Source organism: Pantherophis guttatus, chromosome 1 (genome assembly GCF_059756535.1).
Source record: "Pantherophis guttatus breed Tessera chromosome 1, ASM5975653v1, whole genome shotgun sequence".
Classification (NCBI taxonomy): Eukaryota; Metazoa; Chordata; class Lepidosauria; order Squamata; family Colubridae; genus Pantherophis; species Pantherophis guttatus.
The window spans coordinates 329,668,585-329,690,198 of record NC_142063.1 but is presented as its reverse complement, the minus strand read 5'-3'; the positions used below and the strand labels follow the sequence as shown (position 1 = coordinate 329,690,198).

Below are 21,614 nucleotides of genomic sequence, written 5' to 3'. Positions count from 1 at the left end.
GGTCAGTTAATTAGGAATGTACAAGTTTTCGGGGGAGAGGAGTTACCAACCTAACTGCAATGATTCACTCAATGACTATGACAAGAAAGGTTGTAAAATGGTGCGAAACTCATTTAACAAATGTCTCACTTAGCAACATAAATTTTGGGCTCAGTTGTGGTCATAAGTCGAGGACTACCTGTCTCAGCTAGAAGTTCCCTGTCTCTTAAAAGCAAGAGTTTCCCCCTATTGTTTCTCCACTAGCAATTGGGATTCAGAGACAAACTTGCTTCTATATGTGGAGAATTGCTCTCACAATTGTGCAAAATAAGTGGATTCATCCCCTATTCATTTTCTGACCTCTCCCTTTTACGTATTTTGCAAAACCACCTAAACTAGTGGGCCCGGTGTCCTATTGTATTACAAGCATTTCTCCACCCACTGTAACCTTCTTAGCTTTCCCTGCATATAATCAAGGTTGTTTTTAGTAAATAGGGCATGATTAAGCATTTGCAAGATGTCTCCCCAAAAATCTCAGCTTTATTTGTAACTCCCCCTGCTCAATTCCCCCCCCCCCCGGCATAAATGGAACACAGCCCCAGCTGCTCTTGTCTTTCTCACACATGCTTCATTCATTTTTTCCATATCCCTCCCAGCTTGTCTCCTCCAGCCTGTGACTCACCGTGGAGCTCCCTTTCATTTCATTTCTGGCTGACGGCATATCTGGAAAGCGACAAGATTCCATCTGGATGGAGAATGTGAATCAGGGAGAGCCTCTAAAGCTCTCTAAAAGAAGAAAGCATGCAAAGTAGGAAAGCAGATAAAATAGGAATACAAGATACAGAGTACTCTTTGGCTTGTCATCTGAGAGCAAAGATCTGGCCTTTGATCAAACAGGGAGCATCCATAGCAAGGGCAATTGCACATTTTATTTATTTGTTTTATTTATTAAATGTATATGCCTCCCATCTCTCTGTAGTCTGCCATTTTTTTACTCTGGAAAAACTGACTACAGGAACTGAACCAGGAGCACTACTCAGATGTTCCTGAGGACCTCCAACTGCTTCAATGACCTTCTAAAAGATGCAAATTATCAGCTGTCTGCAAGGAATATAAATCTTTCCACTCCCCACTGTCCTGTCAAAGCTGAAGAAGCTTCTTGGATGAGAAGCGAAACATCTTCAAAGAAAAAACAAGAAACTCCAGTGGCCTCCTGAAAAAGCACCTTTGGGACAACCATGACCTGGATGACTGAGAATCTCTACGCCAGGGGTGTCAAACTTGCGTTGTCACAGCAGCTGAGTGTTTTGTGTATCCTTCCTCTCTTAATAAAATCTGGTGTGTATCCCAGATGAAGCCTTGGAAGCTTTAGCAGTGCTTCCTAGATACGATCTAAAGTCACCAACAAAAACCTTATGGGCAGAATTGTACCTGGAATTTGTTTTAAAACTCAGCATATTGTGTTTTGATTCAGAAAGGTTGCCAACACATTCAGCATTATTAGAGAGTGTGGGCGGGTTGGAAATTACCTCCACATTTGCACTCAGGACTCTTGAGGCAATTAGGCGCCAATATTTGAATATGTATTTGTTTATTTATTAATTTTATATGCCAACCATCTCACAGTTGGAGCAACACTGAGCTTAGAAGCCCTCCTAAAATTAGTTAGTGCACGAATCACCTGCATCTTTAGTGCTTCTAAGTTCCTTCAACTCCTTGGCTTTGCACGCCTCTCATATTACAGATTCATACATGAAGCCCAGCTTGCATTTGATAGTATAGCAATAGCAGTAGCATTTAGACACAGTAGCACAGTGCTTTACAGCCCTCTCTAAGTGGTTTACAGAGTCAGCATATTGTCCCAAACAATTTGGGTCCTCATTTTACCGACCTCAGAAGGATGGAAGACTGAGTCAACCATGAGCCGGTCAGGATCAAATTGCTGGCAGTCAGCAGAGTTAGCCTGCAATACTGCATTCTGACCACCGCACCACCCCAAGTTCTTGTTTATCTGCACTGAGATTTTCTTGAAGCTGTTATTTTGTGCTGATGTATTTCATCCCAAGAAGGGACTTGGTGGCTCAGTGGCTAAGACTCTGAGCTTGTCGATCGAAAGGTCAACAATTCAGCGGTTCGAATCCCTAGTGCCACGTAATGGGCTGAGCTCCCGTTATTTGTCCCAGCTTCTGCCAACCTAGCAGTTCGAAAGCACGTAAAAAATACAAGTAGAAAAATAGGGACCACCTTTGGTGGGAAGGTAACAGCGTTCCAGGTGCCTTTGGTGTTTAATCATGCCAGCCACATGACCATGGAGACGTCTTCGGACAGCGCTGGCTCTTTGGCTTTAAAATGGAGATGAGCACCGCCCCCTAGAGTCGGGAACGACTAGCACATATGTGCGAGGGGAACCTTTACCTTTACTTTTTTATTTCATCCCAGCAGTAAAATGGCACATGAAAAGGACAAAACAGGATTTGCAAAATAGTTTAGGATCTCACCCAGACTATTTGGTCATCTATTCCAATTCCCCATCCTTCTCATTTTTCAGAGGTGGGTGGGTGTCAGCCAACATTTAGCATTTTATGGCCACTAAGCATATTTGGTCCTTACTGATTTATTGATTTTGGATGGGGATCTTCCTTCCAATCCCTGAAAAAGTAGTTTACCTTGGAATGGAATCCGTGCTTGCTGATTGCTCCCTTGTGTGCACTGATAACTCATATTTAGTCATCAGAAAGAAAAGGAATGCTCATAATATGTACAGCATATTATTGAGATGCCAAAGTCTTCAGAAATCTTTTTTTAATCATTTTTTTCTAAATGAACGGCAGTTCATATATATAAAAAAACTTTTTATGAATCTTCAGCAACCTTTAGCAAGAGCTCTTATTCCCCCTGCTGGCCATGTCTAATTCTGTGCTAATTATTCTCCACAGGCTTAATTAAGGGATTATCAAATTGCTTAGAAACTGAAGAGATAAAACTGGAGACTCCTGATAGAATAAACAAAACAAAAAAAAAATCCATGTAAGTCACTGGTCACAGAGTTTCAGGAAAGAAATATTGCTTGGATTTCTCTTGCATTCTTTCTTCAGAACAACCCTGCAAGATATATTATCCTAAGATTTGACAGCTGAAGGTCACCCAGCAAAACTTCATGGTTGACTGAGGGAACTGAAATTAGAGTCTCACACATTCCTAATCTGGAATAGTCATTCAGCTTGTCTATGCTGCTTGATCTCATGAAAAGGTTCTCATGCTGGAAAAGGTGGAAAGAAAGAGAAGAAGAGGATGGCCAGCAACAAGGTGAAGGGATTCATTTATGGTGTTGATGAGTACACCTTTAGGATACTTGGGGGGAAAAAACACGTTCATGATATGTTGTTAATGGAGAAAATCTATATATGTGGTCACTAGGAGTTTATAATTACTTGATGGCACAGAACCAATCAAAGCTGCTTGAGGATGATGGAAATTGCAATCAAAGATCTGGATAGTGCCAGATTTTGGGACTGCTTGATAATAACAAAATTATTCAGCTGTTAAGTCATGTCCTACTCTTTGTGATCCCATGGACCATAGCACACCAGGCCCTTTCTCCATTGTCTCCTGGAGTTTGCCCAAACTCATGCTGCTGTGTCGATGACACTTTCTAACCATCTCATCTTCTGCCATCCCATTCTCCTTTTGCCTTCAATCTTACCCAACATCAGGGTCTTTTCCAATGAGTCCTCCTTTCTCATTTGATGCCCAAAATATCTGAACTTCAGCTTCAGTATCTGTCCTTCCAAAGAACAGTCAGGGTTGATTTCCTTTAGGATTGACTGATTTGATCAACTTGCAGTCCAAGGGACTCTCAAAAGTCTTCCCCAACACTTTGAAAGCATCAATTCTTCGGTGCTCAGCCTTCCTTATGGTCCACTCTCACAGCCATACATTACTACTGGGAAACCCATACTGTAGCTTTGACTATACAAACATTTGTCAGCAAGGTGATGTCTCTGCTTTTTAATATGCTATCTAGGTTTGCCACAGCTTTCCTCCCAAGGAGCAAGCATCTTTTAATTTCATGGTAGCCTCTAACCATGAAATTATACATCCCATACATATTATACAAGTATACAACTTGTATAATTGTATACAACTTGTATATGATTATACAAGTCCCATACATCTTTGGGACTGTATGGGAAGAATTGTTATAAATAAATGCATGCAATTCAGTTAGCCTTTAGTGGGTTTTGATATTATATATCTACTGAGAGATTTGGAAATAGGAGGCCTGGAGGCATGGGAATTGGTATCTAGTGTCTTCAGAGCTCTGATGTGTTTTCATAGCTTTTCAATATTTCCATGAAACTGCTAGAAAACTTTATGAGGAGATTTGGAGCTATGTTCTATCAGTATGCTGATGACACTCAAACCTGAAACTTTTCAAGGTTGTAATGTTGTTCCTTCAAGTGTCTTCCTTCTGTTGGGAATGGGCTAGATCAGGTTTAATAAAATAAAGCCCAGTTTTGAAAAGATGGAAATCCTTATATGATGATTTATGGGTTTGAAGATTTAAAAAAGTGAATTAAGTATGGGCCTGAAGAGATTTGCATAACATTCAAGAGGGAGGGAAGTTTATAAGATTGTAATTATTTGTTGAAGAAAAGGTTGGAAGTCATTCTATTTCATTATTATAGTTTTTTCCCTCTTTTTTTCTTGTACTTCTTGGATGTTATGTTATACGTCACAATGAGTATTTCCATCTGGTGATTCGTGTGTGTATCATCATCATCATCACCATCATTTTAGCCATTATCTATCCACTGCAGGACGAAGGCCTCTTCTGCACGTTTCCAGCCTAAATGGCCCTGAGCTTTCTTTTGCCAATTGGGCCCGCAATACTTGCTGATGTCATCAATTCATCTTGTTTTAGGTCTCTTTCATGGATGCTTTTTATCAAGTGGGATCCATTCTATATGTATATGTGTATACATGAATGAATGAATGAATGAATGAATGAATGAATGAATGAATAAATGAATGAATGACAAGATGAAAATAGTCCTTGTGTTGGGCCCCAATTCCAGGCAAGGAGTTGGCTTCCCTATTCTGAATACTTTCATAGTCTCAAGCATTTTTTGGTTTCTGCTGGATTTGAAGATGCTGTTTGGTAGAGTAAAAGGCCTTCGCTTATTTTCACTTCTTGGCCAGATTATTTTTCTGCTGTATCCCCAGGACATTGTCTTCAGTTTAGCCCCAGGCCTTGAGATGACTGGTTTAAATTGTCCTTAGCTGTATGGCTATTGAAATATTTTCCCCGTTTTTTCTGCCTTATCCAAGGGAGCCTGAAGCTGCATCCAACCAACGTTGCTTTGGAGGCAAGCCAAGTGGCTGGGGGTGACTTGAAAGAAAGCAGGATAAAATTGGCAATGGAAACAAACTTTTCTTATAGTTTTCTGTCAACCAAACAAAAAAAGCCTAAGTATTTTTTATCAGCTTTGGTTGCTACTTTAACTTTTTCCCTTCCTAGAAGAAAATGACCTTAAAATTATTTCTGGTTGGAAGACAAAGTTCTGGTAAAGCTAAACATGGCTTGAGAGCAGGTGGCCTTTCCTACTGGATCATCCTACTTACTGATTAAGTTCCCCTACATTTTTCTTGGGCTTGTTTCTTGAGGACATTCACCACTGTCATTACATGCACTTTATGAAACCTGGCTTTTAATAGTTTATTTTAATTATTTTAAATTCATCTGGTGTTTTGACTTTACATACTATTGCAAACTGTTGAGAGTGATCTTGATTGGTATACTAATATGTAAGAATAAGAAACACATAAATAATATGTTGAAGCTGTTTTGATTCAACAGCATAGAGAGCCAACTACATTGGGTCTTTGCCTAACCTGTTGCTATTTCTGCCAAAGCTCTGTATTGCTCTGAAAATTTGTTGAAATCAGAAGGAAATCCTTATATTATATGTTATGTGCAGTTTTTTTCAGATCTAGATCCAGATCTATCTATATTTTCATTTTTGTCCTCATTATTTCCAGATATATTGGAGAGAGAGGGGGGGGAGGGAGGGAGAGAAAGAGAGAGGGAGGGAGAAAGAGAGAGGGAGGGAGGGAAGGAGAGAGAGGGAGGGGAGAAAGAGAGAGAGAGAAAGAGAGAGAGAAGCTTGGAGAAGTTTGAGACAATATGTACATAATCACAAATCACCGAGCAAAACAAGTTGAGGTAGTATCAAAACTAGTTTTATTGGTCTCTTTCTCTCATTTCCTCTATTTTCAGCAAAATACAATATTTCTTTCAAAATAAATCTCTTCAGCTCTATTTTCCTGATTCATGGAATATGAACAGGAGTGGATGCCACTGATTGAAAAGAATGGAGGGAGGGGAAGTCGTGTGTGTAGAAAAAGAGTGTATACATGTGTGCGCGCATAATACAGGCCTTCAGTTGTGCCATTAAGCTCACAAGTTATCTTTTAGAATTTAGAATAACAGAGTTAGAAGGGACTTTGGAGGTCTTCTAGTCCAACCCCCTGCTTAGGCAGGAAACCCTATACCATTTCAGACAAATGGTTATGCAATCTCTTCTTTAAAATTTCCAGTGTTGGAGCATTTACAACTTCTAGAGGCAAGTTGTTCCACTGATTAATTGTTCTCACTGTCAGGAAATTTCTTCTTCTCTCCTTGATTAGTTTCCACTCATTGCTTCTTGTCCTGCCCTCAGGTGCTTTGGAGAATAGAATCCCTCTTCTTTGTGGCAGCCCCTGAGATATTGGAACACTGCTATCATGTCACCCCTAGTCCTTCTTTTCATCAAACTAGACATACCCAGTTCCTGAAACTGTTCTTTATATGTTTTAGCCTCCAGTCCCCTAATCATCTTTGTTGCTCTTCTCTCCACTCTTTCTAGAGTCTCAACATCTTTTTTACATCGTGGTGACCAAAACTGAATGCAATATTCCAAGTGTGGCCTTACCAAGGCATTATAAAGTGGTATTAACACTTCATGTGATCTTGATTCGATCCCTCTGTTTATGCAGCCTAGAACTGTGTTGGCTTTTTTAGCAGCTGCAGCACACTGGTTTAAATGGTTGTCCACTAGGACTCCAAGATCCCTCTCACAGTTATTACTATTGAGCGAGGTACCACATATACTGTACCTGTGCATTTTGTTTTTCTTGCCTAAATGTAGAGCCTTACTTTTTTCACCATTGAATTTCATTTTGTTAATGAATGAATGTTCATTCATTCATGTTCAAGTCTGTCAAGATCCTTCTGTATCGGAAGCCTATCTTCTGGAGTGCTGGCTATTCCTGCTAGTTTGGTGTCGTCTGCAAATTTGATGAGTTCCCCATCTATCCCCTCGTCCAAGTCATTGATGAAGATGTTGAAGAGTACTGGGCCTAAAACAGAGCCTTGGGGTACTCCACTGCATACCTCCCTCCATGTAGATGCAGTTCCATTGAGGACTACATATTGAGTACGGTTGGTCAGTCAGTTATGAAGCCATCCGGTGGTGATGCTGTCTAACCCACATTTTTCTATCTTATCAAGTAGATGGATCCTGCCAGCCAAAGTATGTAGAAATGGCCATGTGGCAAGATTCTTCTATTGTAGCTCCCTGGGGAATTCTGAGAAGTGTAGTCACAGTGAATTTGAAAGGAAGCTGAGTGGGAAAGATTGTACTACTGGTAGCATTTTCATCTAAGAAAGTCCACACAGCCCTTCCACAGGGCTGCCTAGTTTCAAGTAACTACAGCAGCTTAGTAGCCCCTGGCAGGTGTGAAGCAGCTCACAAATACCTGATAAAAACCTGGCATTATAATTCGTTTCGATCTACAAGATAGCAAACCCATTATATACAGCTTCTGTTTCCTGCACCCTTGAAATCCTACAAACTGACACAATTGCAACACCTTCCACCTTGTGGTCAAAACATAACTGAAGTGTGAAGTGTTCCAGACTGAGTGATTTTAAATCCACATTCCTTGTGTGGGTCCAGTGTTCCGGTGCTGAAAGCATTGAACGATTCTTTAAAACAGGATCTCAGGGTGTAAGGGAACAAGGTGGCTCAAATCCCACCTTTGCCACAAATCAGAAAGAAAGGAAGATGATACAAGGCTGGAACTCTGACACCTGAAACAAACAATCAGACATATAATTTTTAAATTCAAAAAAACCACCCTGTAAAAACTTGCTATTTGGATAAAATTGTATGGGGAAATCAATGGGAACATCTTGGCTTTTACTAGGAATGGATAAAGCCAGGCCATGGAATTTGATGGAAATGATTTGATGTTCGATCTTTTATTAGATTCTGCTTTCTGTATATCAGAGAAGCTAAGTCATTTCTGAGGTTTGGAAGGCAGAGGAGGGAAGATACATTTAATTATTTAAATAGCATGAAGGGGATTAGATTATTTCTCCTATGAACATTACTTTTCATTTTCACTTACAATCTCATAGAGAACTCTTTTTCTTCCCTTGTGAGTTGCTCATGTCAAAGTCTTCTTTTTCCTAAGAATATTGTTTTAAAAGATTAAAAGATATAAATGTTATTCAAAAAAATGAGAGGCATATTTCTTTATCTAACATTATATGACTGATGCAAAAGGCTAAAATGTTTTCAGGATTTAGGTCTGAATGAAAGGTGCATAACACAGGAATATTTGTCTTCTGGATGCAAAGATTCCATCCCACAGAATATCCTTTTATCCAAATATCCCAATTGGTTGGAAGCTAAGCCGATCTGGATCTGATTGATGTCTAGATGGGAGACTATCTTATACTCTACATGGTTAAATCTTATAGCTCGCCACTGAATCTGGGACAGCTATGAGTTCAATAAAGTTTATTCTTCTAATTAGCCCTTGTATTTAGCATCATAGTCTCCCTGCACTCTGCTGACTTCTCTGTGCTTTGATTGGTCTTTTATTCTGCCTTCTGGTATACAGGTAGTCCTCAACTTACAATCATTCATTTAGTGACTGTTCAAAGTTACAACAGCACTGAAAAAAGTGACTTATGACCATTTTTCACACTTATGACCGTTGCAGCATCCCCACGTTCATGTGATCCAAATTCAGAGGCTTGGCAACTGACTCATACTTATGATGGTTGAAGTGTTCCGAGGTCGTACAATCCCCTTTTACGATCTTCTGACAAGCAAAGTCAATGGGGAAGCCAGATTCACTTAACAATTGTGTTACTTAATTGCAGTGATTCACTTAGCAACTGTGGCAAGAAAAGTCATAAAATGGGGCAAAACTCACTGAACTGTCTCGCTTAGCAATCAAAATTTTGGGCTCAATTATGGTCATAAGTCGAGGAGTATCTATACTCGATTAGTCCTATCTGATAGGAGTAAATCTCTACCTTGCCATGGACAAAATGTTTGGGCAGAATTCTTGAAATTATATTTCCGGAGAGATAAATGGTGTTTACTATCGAGTTTTCTACAAGGAGTCAAAGACCCAGGATTTGGATATTAATAGGGAATCAAATCTAAAAGTTAAAACCAGAAAGGCAGGGCAGAAGAATGTACGGAAATATACCAGAATCATAAAAATTACTGGCACTCGGTAAACATATTATCCCACAAAAGACAGTTTCTATAACAGTTCCTTCCCATGAGGATTCAATGGTCAATCTGATTAGGCAGAACAAATCCAGAATATGAGAAAGGATGTCACTGGACAGGAGAATCTTCTCAGTTCTGATTTCCATTTTAAAATGTACTTGGGATCCTTCTCAAAAAGGAAAAGACAATATTTCAGTGCATAGCTGTATAAGATTGATGTCTACTCACAGAATTGACATAATTCCGCTCCACATACTTGAACTTCTTCTGCTTATAGTAGTCCCGATTAGATAGGAAATTTAACAAAAGCAGATCACAAAGTACAGAGGCCTACCAGAAAGAAAGCATATTGGAAACCTGAAAACCAATATAGTTAACATATTGAAATAGTCTAACTCAGCAGGTTCTGGAGAACTGGTAGCGGAAATTTTAAGCAGTTCAGAGAACCGGCTAATACCACCTCTTACTGGCCCCAGAGTGGGGTGGGAATCAGGGGTGAATTCTACTTACCTTACTACTGGTTCGCAATGGGGCCGTGCGCGCTCTCTCTCTTCGCTCACATGCTCTCTCTCTCTTCTGCGCATGCGCAGAAGCGTTTTGATGATGTCGGGATGGGTGGAGGGAGCCTTCCTCCGGTTTTACTATCGGTTCTATAGAACCAGTCCGAACCGGGGGCAACCCACCACTGGTGGAAATGGAGATTTTGCAATATCCTTCCCCCAGGAGTGGGGAGGGAATGGGGAATTTGCAGTATTCTTCCCCTGAAGTGGGGTGGGAATGGAAATTTTGCAGTATCCTTCCCCTGCCACGCCCACCAAGCCATGCCCACCAAGCCATACCACGCCCACCAAGCCACGCCCACAGAACCAGTAGTAAAAAAATGTGGATTAACTCTAAAAGATATGGTGAGATAGGAATGGACACTATTTTCTATCATTCTCATAGACATCTCTAATGGCTAGTTGGCTGGCAGGTATCATCCTTGCTTTTTTATACAAGTGAGATGGGCATCCACGATAATTTAGAGAAGAAATAATCTTTTAAACTACTGCCCTGACATTACTCATTTTTTTCCTGTCTCTTGGAAATGTGGTGTGACTACAAGTTTATTTATCACATTTTGAAACCTTCAATAAGAACCTTGACTTGTTGACAACTGTGCCAGTATACATCCTGTTGAATCTAAATTGTAGAAACACTGACTCTTGGTCCCTTTTAGACCACTGACCACTAGGAAATTAGGAACACAAAAAACAATGAAAAGATGCCTGGTTTTTCCCTTTTTGGTCAGTTCCCCTCAATTGCAAGCATGATATTCTTAAAGTCTACTTCTCAATCTTAACAGATTTAACAGATTAACAAAGTTGGAAGGAACCTTGTAGATCATCTAGTCCAACTCCCCATCCTCTTGGCCAAGCAGGAGACCCTACACCATTTCTGACAGATGGCAGTCCTGTCTCTTCTTGAAAGCCTCCAGTGATGAAGCCCCCACAACGTCTGAAGGCAAGCTGTTCCATGGGTTGATTGTTCTCGTTGTTAGAAAATTCCTCCTTATTTCTAGGTTGAATCTCTCCTTCATCAGTTTCTATCCATTATTCCTTGTCTGGCCTTCAGGTGCTTTGGAAAACAGGTTGACCCCCTCCTCTCTGTGGCAGCCCCTCAAATATTGGAAGACTGCTATCATGTCTCCCCTGGTCCTCTTTACTAGACTAACCATGCCCAGTTTCTGTAACTGTTCTTCATCTGTTTTAGCCTCCAGTCCCCTAATCATCCTGGTTGCTCTTCTCTGCACTCTTTCTAGAGTCTCAACATCTTTTTTATAGTGTGGTGAGCAAACTGGATACAGTATTCTAGGTGTGGTCTTACTAAGGCTTTATAGACTGGTATTAGTACCTCACTTGATCTTAATTGTATCCCTCTGTTAATGCAATTTAGGATTGCATTGGCTTTTTTGGCTGCCTAACCTGATCTCTTCTTTCTCTTTCCTCCACCATAAAGGCAGAAAGCTCACAAATAAAACGATTTCTACTGGAGAATATAACTTTTTTAATAAACATTGCTTGTCCTCAACTTGCACATTCACAATCGGTATCTAGGCAGCAGACAGAATACTGTAGTTATAGTCCTTTCAGTCTGTTTTCTCCATGATGCTTCCTCCTTTGTAAATTACAGTAATGTTTCTTAAATTTGTATTTCAATATTTCAGTTAATCGAGTACATTTCATGCTGTGTCTCCTTCTGCTGATGTAATGCTTTATTTTGGCAATGTGTAGGTGACCACTGTGCGTGTTGGTACAAAAAAAAAAATCAGTGTGGGTTTCTCTCCTATTCCTTCTTTCATGTTTTTAGAATTCCACGTTTTTAGAATTTTGTGCAACCATAAAGCACAAAATATAGCTGTGATACAAGTTCTCTGATATTAAAAGCCCCTGAATAACATGTCAATATTTGAAGGATAAAGCTAGTGAAGGGGGAGTGATGGTGAAATGATCATGTGAAACTTTAACAGTAAGAGAGTTGGAAGGGCCTTTGGAGGTCATCTAGTCCAACCCCCTGCTCACGCAGGAGACCTGTACTAGGGATTCGAACCGCCAAACTGTTGATGACAAGCTCAGTGTCTTAGCCACTGAGCCACCTAGTCAGGTGAACATACTTACAGAAACTTCCCAAAGGTGCTTTTTCAAGAGGCAACTGGACTTTCTTGGTTTTTTTTTCTTTTGAACACCTTTCACTTCTCATCCAAGAAGCTTCTTCAGCTCTGACAGGACAGTGGGAAATGGAAGGATTCAGTGGTGAAATCTAAAATTTGTTACTACCGGTTCTGTGGGCGTGGCTTGGTGGTGGTGGGGTAATGTGACTGGGTGGGCGTGGCCAATCTTTTTTTTTTTAATTTTTAAAACCATTTTTTCTACAACCTCTTCGGCGAAGAGGTTGTTAAAAAATGCTTTCAAAAGGCTCTGACGATCCCAGCTGAGTTGCCTGAACGACAGAGGCTTTTTAAAAAACTCAGCTGGGATCGCCAGAGGCATTTAAAAGAAAAATAAGGTTTTTTTCTTTTAAATGCCTCTAACGATCCTAGCTGAGTTTTTTAAAAAGCCTCTGCCGATCAGGCAACTCAGCTTGGATCGTCAGAGGCATTTAAAAGAAAAAAAGGGTTTTTTTCTTTTAAAAGCCTTTGACGATCCCAGCTGAGCCACACGATCATCAGAGGCTTTTTTTTTTTTTTTACTTTTAAAAGCATTTTTTCGGCCAAAGAGGTTGTAGAAAAAATGCTTTTAAAAGTAAAAAAAACCCCTCTGATGATTGTGCAGCTCAGCTGGGCATGGGTGTGGGGGGGGGGCCAGGGATTTTTGCTATCAGTTCTCCAAACCACCCACCTCCATCGCTACCGGATCGGGCAATCCGGTCTGAACCGGGAGCATTTCACCCCTGGAAGGATTTATATTCCTTGCAGACAGCTGGTCATTTGCGTCCTTTTAGAGAGTCATTGAGGCTACTTGGAGGTTTATCTGTGTCTTCAGGGTCACCTGAGAAGTGCTCCTGGTTCCTGTAGTCTGCAATTTTTTTTTCTCTGGAAATCCATTCCTGCTCCCACACCATTCAAAGGGTGTTCATCCCAAATTGTATGGCTAAAAGTCTGTAGAGATTCTCTGTCATCCAGGTCATAGTTGTTCCAAAGGTGCTTTTTTAGGAGTCAACTAGACTTGGTTTTTTTCTTTTGAAAAAGAGAAAAAAAGCAAGAAAGTCCAGTTGCCTCCTGAAAATGCATCTTTGGGACAACCATGACCTGGATGACAGAGAATCTCTACAGACTCTTAGATCTTAGGATCTTTCACTGGAAGCTGGAACAGAATTCACGTTAGACAGGAGCAGCCAAACTACAGGTAGTTCTCGACTTACAAAAGTTCATTTAGCAACTGTTTGAAGTTACAATGGCAATGAAAAAAATGACTTGTGACCTGGCCTATCATTTATGACTGTTGCACCATCACCATGATCAAAATTCAGGTGCTTGGTAACCAGCATGTATTTACAATCGTTACAACACGCCAGGTTCAGGTGATACTATCTTCAAAATTCTAGAATGAATTGCCCCTGGAGATTCGCATGATCCCCGACCTACGTATCTTTCACGGTGCCCTTAAGACTCTATTGTTTCAACAGGCTGGGCTGGCTTAGAAAATGAATTTTAATTGGGTCTTTGTAGCTTTTAATATAAGGGCCAAATTTTTAATATATTTTAAACTGTTTTTAAATTTTATGGGTATATGTTGTTTTAGTATGGCTGTACACCGCCCTGAGTCCTTCGGGAGAAGGGTGGTATAAAAATTTAAATAAATAAATAAATAAATAATAAATAAATAAATAAATAAATAAATAAATAAATAAATAAATAAATAAATAAATACCCTCCAAAGACCAGATTTTGAAGGATCTTCCAAACTTATTAGAGAAGGGCAGTCTATATCCAGAAAGCAGAGACCCTCACTAAAAGGGCTCCCTTTGACAGTAGGACCCATAATATGGCATTTCATACCAGATGGGCAGATTCTACTTAGAACTAAGGAGAAATTTCCTGACAGTTGGAACAATTAATCAGTGGAACAATTTGCCTCCAGAAGTTGTGAATGCTCCAACACTGGAAGTTTTTAAGAAGATGTTGGATAACTATTTGTCTGAAGTGGTGTAGGGTTTCCTGCCTGGGCAGGGGGTTGGACTAGAAGACCTCCAAAGTCCCTTCCAACTCTGTTATTCTATTCTATTCTATTCTATTCTATTCTATTCTATTCTATTCTATTCTATTCTATTCTATTCTATTCTATTCTATTCTATTCTATTCTATTCTACTTAGAGCAGGCCATTTTGGAGACACCTAGGCTTTAAAGCTGTGCTAGTCTCTTTAAAACCCCATAGGGTTAATTTGCAGGCAATGCAGTTTCCATAGTAGCAATGTTACATGGGCAAACTTAGGCATGTAATACATAACTATCCAGAATGCTGCATGCTAAAGTTTCTGATGGGACTTCTGTGAGATTTGCAAGGTTTTAGGGATCTTATGAACTGTTAGTAAAATCTTAAGCTCTCAGCAAAACATAGAAATAGACAAAATACAAGCACTTACCACTCCAAAGATACCAATCCCAGAACCTATAGTAGTCATTGTTGGAATAATATCAAATTTTCCTGCCTGGATAAACAGAGGAAAAAGAAAGTTCAAAGATGTTGGGGAAAGAAGATGTGAATACAGTAGCTATTATTAGGGCTGTCACCAATTAAAGACCTCGATTGAGCTTTGGTTGACTAATTAAGCACAGACAGTAGCAATTAGTCTGCTATTCCTCTAAGTAATAAAGTAAACAGTGACTTAGAGTCAATCACTGTCTGTTGTCTTAGTTATCTTAGCTTGTGGTCATGATAAAACAGGACAGGGAGAGAGACTATTTATGCCACCTTGAACTTTGAGAAAAGGTAGCCTTTGAGGATAGGTTGGATAAAGACAGAAGTGGGTTGCTGCCGGTTTAGACCGGTTCACCTGAACCGGTTGTTCTGATTCTATATGGTTCAGAGAACTGGCAAATTGGACCACTGGTGGTACCCCCCTGCCTGATTTTTTGGCCATTTTTTTGGCCATTTTCAGGCTGTTTTTCCGGCCAAAATCAGCCCAAAAAACAGCCTGAAAACTAACTTGAAAATGGTCTGAAAAATGGCCAAAAACCAGGCCATTTTTCAGGCCTTTTCCCAGCCATTTTTCCAGCCAAAATCAGAGCCCACCACTGGATAAAGACCTGACACAGTTCATGATATATACAGTAATCTAAGTTTACAAGCCAACATAATGCCTGTTTGTGAGAAGGACAGTTCTATTAGAGATAAGCCAGGGGACTAAGACAATAGAAAGAATTATTTTACAAAAACAAGCACTACCTTCCCGTTCACCAAAATATCAAATCGGACGCCAAACACCTTGTACAGAACCCTCATGTCTCTCCCATTTTCTCTGTAATATCTGGCATACCTTCCAAAAACAAAGAAGAGAAAACAAGAGATTGGTTGGAAGAAAGGATTGTTATTATCGATGATCTACTGATTAATTTAAAATATTTGTAAGCTATCTTTCTAGGCAACATTTATTCAAAGCAGGTACTAAAAATTACAATACTTAAAAGAAAAAAAAACTAAACCTGTGTTATAATCCTTGAGCAAGGGTTTTATGCAAATAGAACCTCTACAAAAAAGTAAATGACAAAATGGCAAAATGCAGTGGCCCGCATGGTTTTGTGTACACGTGTATTACCTCTCTGTGGGAGAGGAGCATTGGTTGCTGATTTGCTTCTGGGTGCAATTCAAGGTCACCTTTATGGCTTGGGACCAGGTTATCTGAGGGACTGTCTCTTGCCAGTCACATCTACCTGACCCACAGGTGGGAGCTGCATTGGTTGCTGATTTGCTTCTGGGTGCAATTCAAGGTCACCTTTATGGCTTGGGACCAGGTTATCTGAGGGACTGTCTCTTGCCAGTCACATCTACCTGACCCACCAGAGGTGGAGGCAAGGAATGTTGTGGGTCCCATCCCCTAGGGAGACACACCTGGTGGGACCCAGAAGAAGGGCCTTCTCCGTGGTGGCTCCCTCTCTCTGGAACATTATTCCCCCAGAGATTAGAATGGCCCCCACTCTAACACTCTTCCCGAAGGCGCTGAAGACCTGGTTCTGTCAGCGGGCCTGGGGAACCCAGAGTGGGATGGAGTCCATTAACTGGCTCGTGTGAGGTGCTGTCGCCGGGATGGAAGGCAGGGGGTGATTTTATTATATTAATTTATTATAGGATTCTCTCTTTTATTACTTTTATTGTTTTTATATGCGGTTTTATGTTCTTGTAAGCCACCTTGAGTCAGCATGTGTGAATCGACGGCAATATAATTTTCCTAAAATAAAATAAAATAAATAAAATAAATGCCTGTATTGCTAAGCTATAAAGATCAGCTAAGGATCAGAAATGTAGTGCTGATCTTCAAAAGGATGGCCAGGCTCATTTGGACATACCAGTAGCTAGTCATTCTTATAAATGGTCCTAAACACCTTAGGCCCAAAGCCAATACTTTGGATTCCACAGTTTGTAGCCTGAAACCTTTATCACTTGGATTCTTTTGACCAATTTTGGTCAGGTTCCCAGGATTTACCAGTACTTCAAGTTTCCTCCTTCCTCTTTTAAAAGTAAAGGGTTTTTATTTTTTTTATACTTTGGGGTGTTGGAAGACAAATCCATCTGGTTCAGTTCAAAGTGGGGAGAAAGATACTGGAAACATGGAGGCTAATTGGAAAGATGGTTTATTGGTGAACAGGACCACATGGGTTTTAGGTCCTGGGTAGCTGAGCACATAGAGTGGAGAGTGAGAGGTATTTGTACCAGGGGTGGGTTCTACTTATCTATACTACCAGTTTTCAACGGGATCACATGTGTGCGTTCGCTTCACTCACACACGCGCCAAGCTTCTGCGCATGTGCAGATCGCCTATGACAACATCCGGGGCAGTGGGCAGAGCCTCCCGCTGGTTAAACTACCGGTTCTTGTGAATCGGTCAAAACCGGGGACAACTGATTTGTACTCTCTTTTGGGCTTTGAACCTGAGCTTCTTGTTCCTGTGGCAAGGGCATGTATTATATTGGTTGCTGTCAGACTCCCATGGGGCTATGCAGGGGTCGTAGGCTGTCTGAGCTCCCAGATTTGGTTGAAATTTGGAGGGTGATGTAATGTTCCCAGGTGTTTGTGCCATGGGTTGAGCTCTGCTGATAGATAATCCTTTTATGTCCTGGAGGGTCATGTCTTAATCCCATCAACCTGGAGCTGAGACCTTTTATCTTGTAGATAGGCTGTCCCAATCTTTCTCAATGGGCACCAAATATCTGCTGGGGACAGGGAGCTGCAGAGAGCTGCTTTCTGTCTTTAAAAACTTGTTTCTCCTTTTCTCATCCAGGGAAATATTCTGCCTTTTTAAAATACTCCTCAAAATATTTTATTCTTCTCGGAGGGGGGTGGGTGCTAACTTTCTACAGGGGTTTTGAAATCTCAATTTGTATCACAGTTTCTTAAATATTGTCACCTGGTCCTGAATTATTGGACTATGTATGTACAGATGATTACACCTAGCAATAAAATACAGTTTTATAGGAAATAAAGAGTTTACTAGAAAGAGTGAAGAGAAGAGCAAAGAACAAAGAGGATTAGGGGACTGGAGGCTAAAACATATGAAGAACAGTTGCAGGAACTGGGTATGTCTAATTTAATGAAAAGAAGGACTAGGGGAGACATGATAGCAGTGTTCCAATATCTGAGGGGCTGCCACAAAGAAGAGGGAGTCAAGTTATTCTCCAAAGCACCTGAGGGTAGGACAAGAAGCAATGGGTGCAAACTAATCAAGGAGAGAAGCAACCTAGAACTAAGGAGAAATTTCCTGACAGTTGCAACAATTAATCAGTGGAACAACTAGTGACAGCCTGCGAAGGCTCCTGGATTGGGGCTGAAAGTTAAAAGCGGAAGCTGTATGATCCGTCCCATATTTGGGTAGACCAGTTGCCCTGATAGACCAGTCTCACTGGAAAAGCACTTAAAAAGCTGTGATTATCTGGGTTTTTCTATTAATATTTATTATATTACCAATTAAAACTGAGTCATTTAATTCTGCAGGGTCCTGAAAGGGTCTTAAGCCTAACCCAGACCTACACATTGAGAATCATTGGACTTACTACATGTATATCAAACTCAACGTAACCAAACATGCATGCAGTGTTCTCATCAAGCCACAAGATGGTGCTAGTCTACTATAATTATTGAGCTGGAGCAGAATTTCCACTTCCAAACCTAACTGGCAAGCATCATTCTAAAGTATGGGGAATATAGGCTGACATTTATTACAATTACTTATTTTTTTAAAGCAAATGTGTCCAGAGACTGCAAATAGAGATTATATCCAAGGAGGCCTTATGCAAATAATCAATTGCTCTGTGTGCTGTTTCTTCATGCTTACTAGTTTGGGTTTTCTAGAAAATGGCACACCTTTATGCTCTGAAGCCACTCAATTCACCTAGGATGAAGTAGCAAAGCGTCCAGATTAAATCCTAAATTTCCATTGGGCTTCCTGGCTCCTGACTTGACTTTGATTCCCTGATATTTCTTTCCTGGTTCATCCTCCCAAGTTGTGTAAGGCCCAGATTGATTTTCATACTAGTTGAAATAATCATCATTATTTAACGACCCCATCTGGGCAACTGAATGGAGCTGAGTGTTTACTAGCCGGATGCCCTTCCTGTTGCCAATGCAGAATTATATTCTCATCGTGCCCAGAGAAAGAAATATCTGCCTCTATCTAGGATTGAACTCACAGCCTCCTGATTGTGAGGCAAGAGCTCTGCCTCTAGGCCACCCCACCACTCTTTCCTACTAGCTGAAATGTGGTATGCTAAATGAAACAACCACAAAAGTCAATCCATACCTGAAATTATAGCCTGGCGAGACGTTACTGTCTTCATTGTACAGTCTATGGAACTTGTAAACAGGTACGCAGTATTTCAGAGACCAGTCAAGGTCACAGTCCCAATTTATGGTAATTCCAACAAGGCCACCCTGTCCAAACAGAAGCAGCACTTTTTATAAGGTTTTTTTTGTTCATGAATTGCTTAGAATATTTGAGGCTATTTAGAGAAAAAGGCGTATAATAGAAGGTGCAGTTGAAATTTCATTTAGGGTGAATTCATCTCCTTAATTCCTCAGTTCCTGGTGATTTCCTGGTTTTGTTTTTGAAGTTTTCTTGGCAACTTTCAGAACATTTCTTTCAATTTCTCAATCCAACTTTAAGCCCTGTTATTTTCTGGCAGTCTGTTCCAAATACTAATCAAGTATAATCCCACTTAAAGTTTTAAACTGTACCAAGAGTGATTAGTTTCTGTACTCCATCTGAGCACAAAAAGGGAAAGAGATTTATTTATTTATGGCATATCATGCACAGACTAGCAATATGTATCAACATTTCACCTAGATTAGTAAACCACAATAAAATAAAAATGTTAAAAATATCTATGTCTAAATACCAATATCTAGGCCATTTTTTAGGCCTTTTCAGCCCCAAATGACGAGAGAGATCGGGAATATTATTTGAATGTGCCAAATCAATGTCAAAGGTCTCAGCACACTCAAGAGCCAATCCCAAAGGTGCTTTTTCAGGAGGCTACTGTGCTTTCTTGTTTTTTTTTTCTTTTGAAGACATTTCGCTTCTCATCCAAGAAGCTTCTTCAGCTCTGACAGGATAGTGGGGAATGGAAAGATTTATATTCCTTGCAAACAGCTGATAATTTGCATCCTTTTAGAGGGTCCTTGAAGCACTTGGAGGTTTATCTGTGTCCTCAGGGTCACCTGAGTAGTGCTCCTGGTTCCTGTAGTCTGTAATTGTATAGACTTTTAGCTATACAATTTGGGATGAACACTCTTTGAATGATGTGGGAGTAGGAATGGATTTCCAGAAGGAAAAAAATTGCAGACTACAGGAACCAGGAGCATTACTCAGGTGACCCTGAGGACACTGATAAACCTCCAAGTGCTTCAATGACCCGCTAAAAGGATGCAAATTACCAGCTGTCAGCAAGGAATATAAATCTTCTATTCTATTATATTCAGCAAGGAATATAAATCCTTCTATTCCCCACTATCCTGTCAGAGCTGAAGAAGCTTCTTGGATGAGAAGCGAAGCGTCTTCAAAAGAAAAAACAAGAAAGTCCAGTTGACTCCTGAAAAAGCACCTTTGGGACAGCCATGACCTGGATGACTGAGAATCTCTACAGACTCAAGAGCCAATATGTTTCCAAATGTTTATTGGACAGTAACATAGACATGGCCATCCTTCAAGAAACGTACATAGAAAACAAAGAAAAAGCAACTCAGAAGAAGCAAGATTCATGGCTACGACCTGTTGGGAGCCACCTACCACTGCAGCTAAGGCATGGCTAACATATGTTAGAAAGAATATAAAGGGAAAATGTATGCAAGAATCATGCACTAAAATGGACATCATTTAAGTCTACAAATAAATACTGTGCAGTGAAGCATGATCCTGCAAAAGTGCATAGATGTTTTTTCCTCTCATAATATGAGGTCATGCAATAAAAGCTAGATAGTGGGAAATTCAGCCAGCAGACGGGGTGGTGATGAGTTATTTTCACATGACACTGTAGTAACCTGTGGAATTTATCAGCATAGGATATAGAGATGACCTCTGACTTTCTGGAATGAGGTGCTGAGAAAATACTGTTTGACACCTAAGCTGGGTGCCTAAAGAATGTAGGAAGATCTATGGGGATAGAAGAAGAGCTTAGAGCTGTTCCTCACACCTGAGTTAAAGTGCTGTTTGCACTTTACCCTGGCATAAAATTTGATGCCCCTTCTGGTGATCCCTATCCTGCCATTGGCATGATACTAACAAGTAGCATTTTTCTTATTTTCATTGCACAGAGAACATTAAGACAGAGATCGGTGGATTCCCCAGATTTGTTGGCCCATGAATCAACCAATCAGTGCAAAAGTATCAAATCGTTCTCCAGGAATGGGCTACAGCTTCATAGGAAGGGAGTTTTGACAAATAGCAAATTTAGCCATCTTTCAAAACGTATTCTGACGTGGTATAGGTGTTTTGTGTAAATGTAAAGGTATAATGCTTTTCTGTCATTCTGGATCTTTTAGAGATCACACCAAAACAAAACTGATTATTTTGGTACTTTTGGGTACAGGGTTAGCACTATGCTGGAAGAGTACTAAACCTATGTTCAAAAACAACCCAAGCAATGGCTGATAAGTACAAAGAAAATTGCAATGAAGCAGCAAGCATCCAATTCTGGTTAAAGGTAAAGGTAATGGTTCCCCTCGCACGTATGTGCTAGTCTTTCCCGACTCTAGGGGGCGGTGCTCATCTCCGTTTCAAAGCTGAAGAGCCAGCGCTATCCGAAGATGTCTCCGTGATCATGTGGCCGGCATGACTAAATGCCAAAGTCGCCCGGAATGCTGTTACCTTCC

At 40.4% G+C, this 21,614-nt stretch overlaps 1 protein-coding gene across 1 annotated transcript in view; it reads right to left on the bottom strand.

The window, feature by feature from the left end:
• Positions 1 to 6,206: 6,206 nt before the first annotated feature.
• Positions 6,207 to 21,614, bottom strand: part of P2RX1 (purinergic receptor P2X 1) — a 46,211-nt gene continuing 30,803 nt past the window's right edge. Inside the window, exons 8-13 of the mRNA XM_060693168.2 lie at positions 19,048 to 19,178; positions 15,483 to 15,573; positions 14,680 to 14,745; positions 9,786 to 9,887; positions 8,434 to 8,494; positions 6,207 to 8,113 (exon numbers count right to left, since the gene is read on the bottom strand). Of these exons, the coding sequence (XP_060549151.2) occupies positions 8,438 to 8,494; positions 9,786 to 9,887; positions 14,680 to 14,745; positions 15,483 to 15,573; positions 19,048 to 19,178 (447 nt within the window). The 3' untranslated portion in view covers positions 6,207 to 8,113; positions 8,434 to 8,437. The remainder of the gene's footprint in view (positions 8,114 to 8,433; positions 8,495 to 9,785; positions 9,888 to 14,679; positions 14,746 to 15,482; positions 15,574 to 19,047; positions 19,179 to 21,614) is intronic.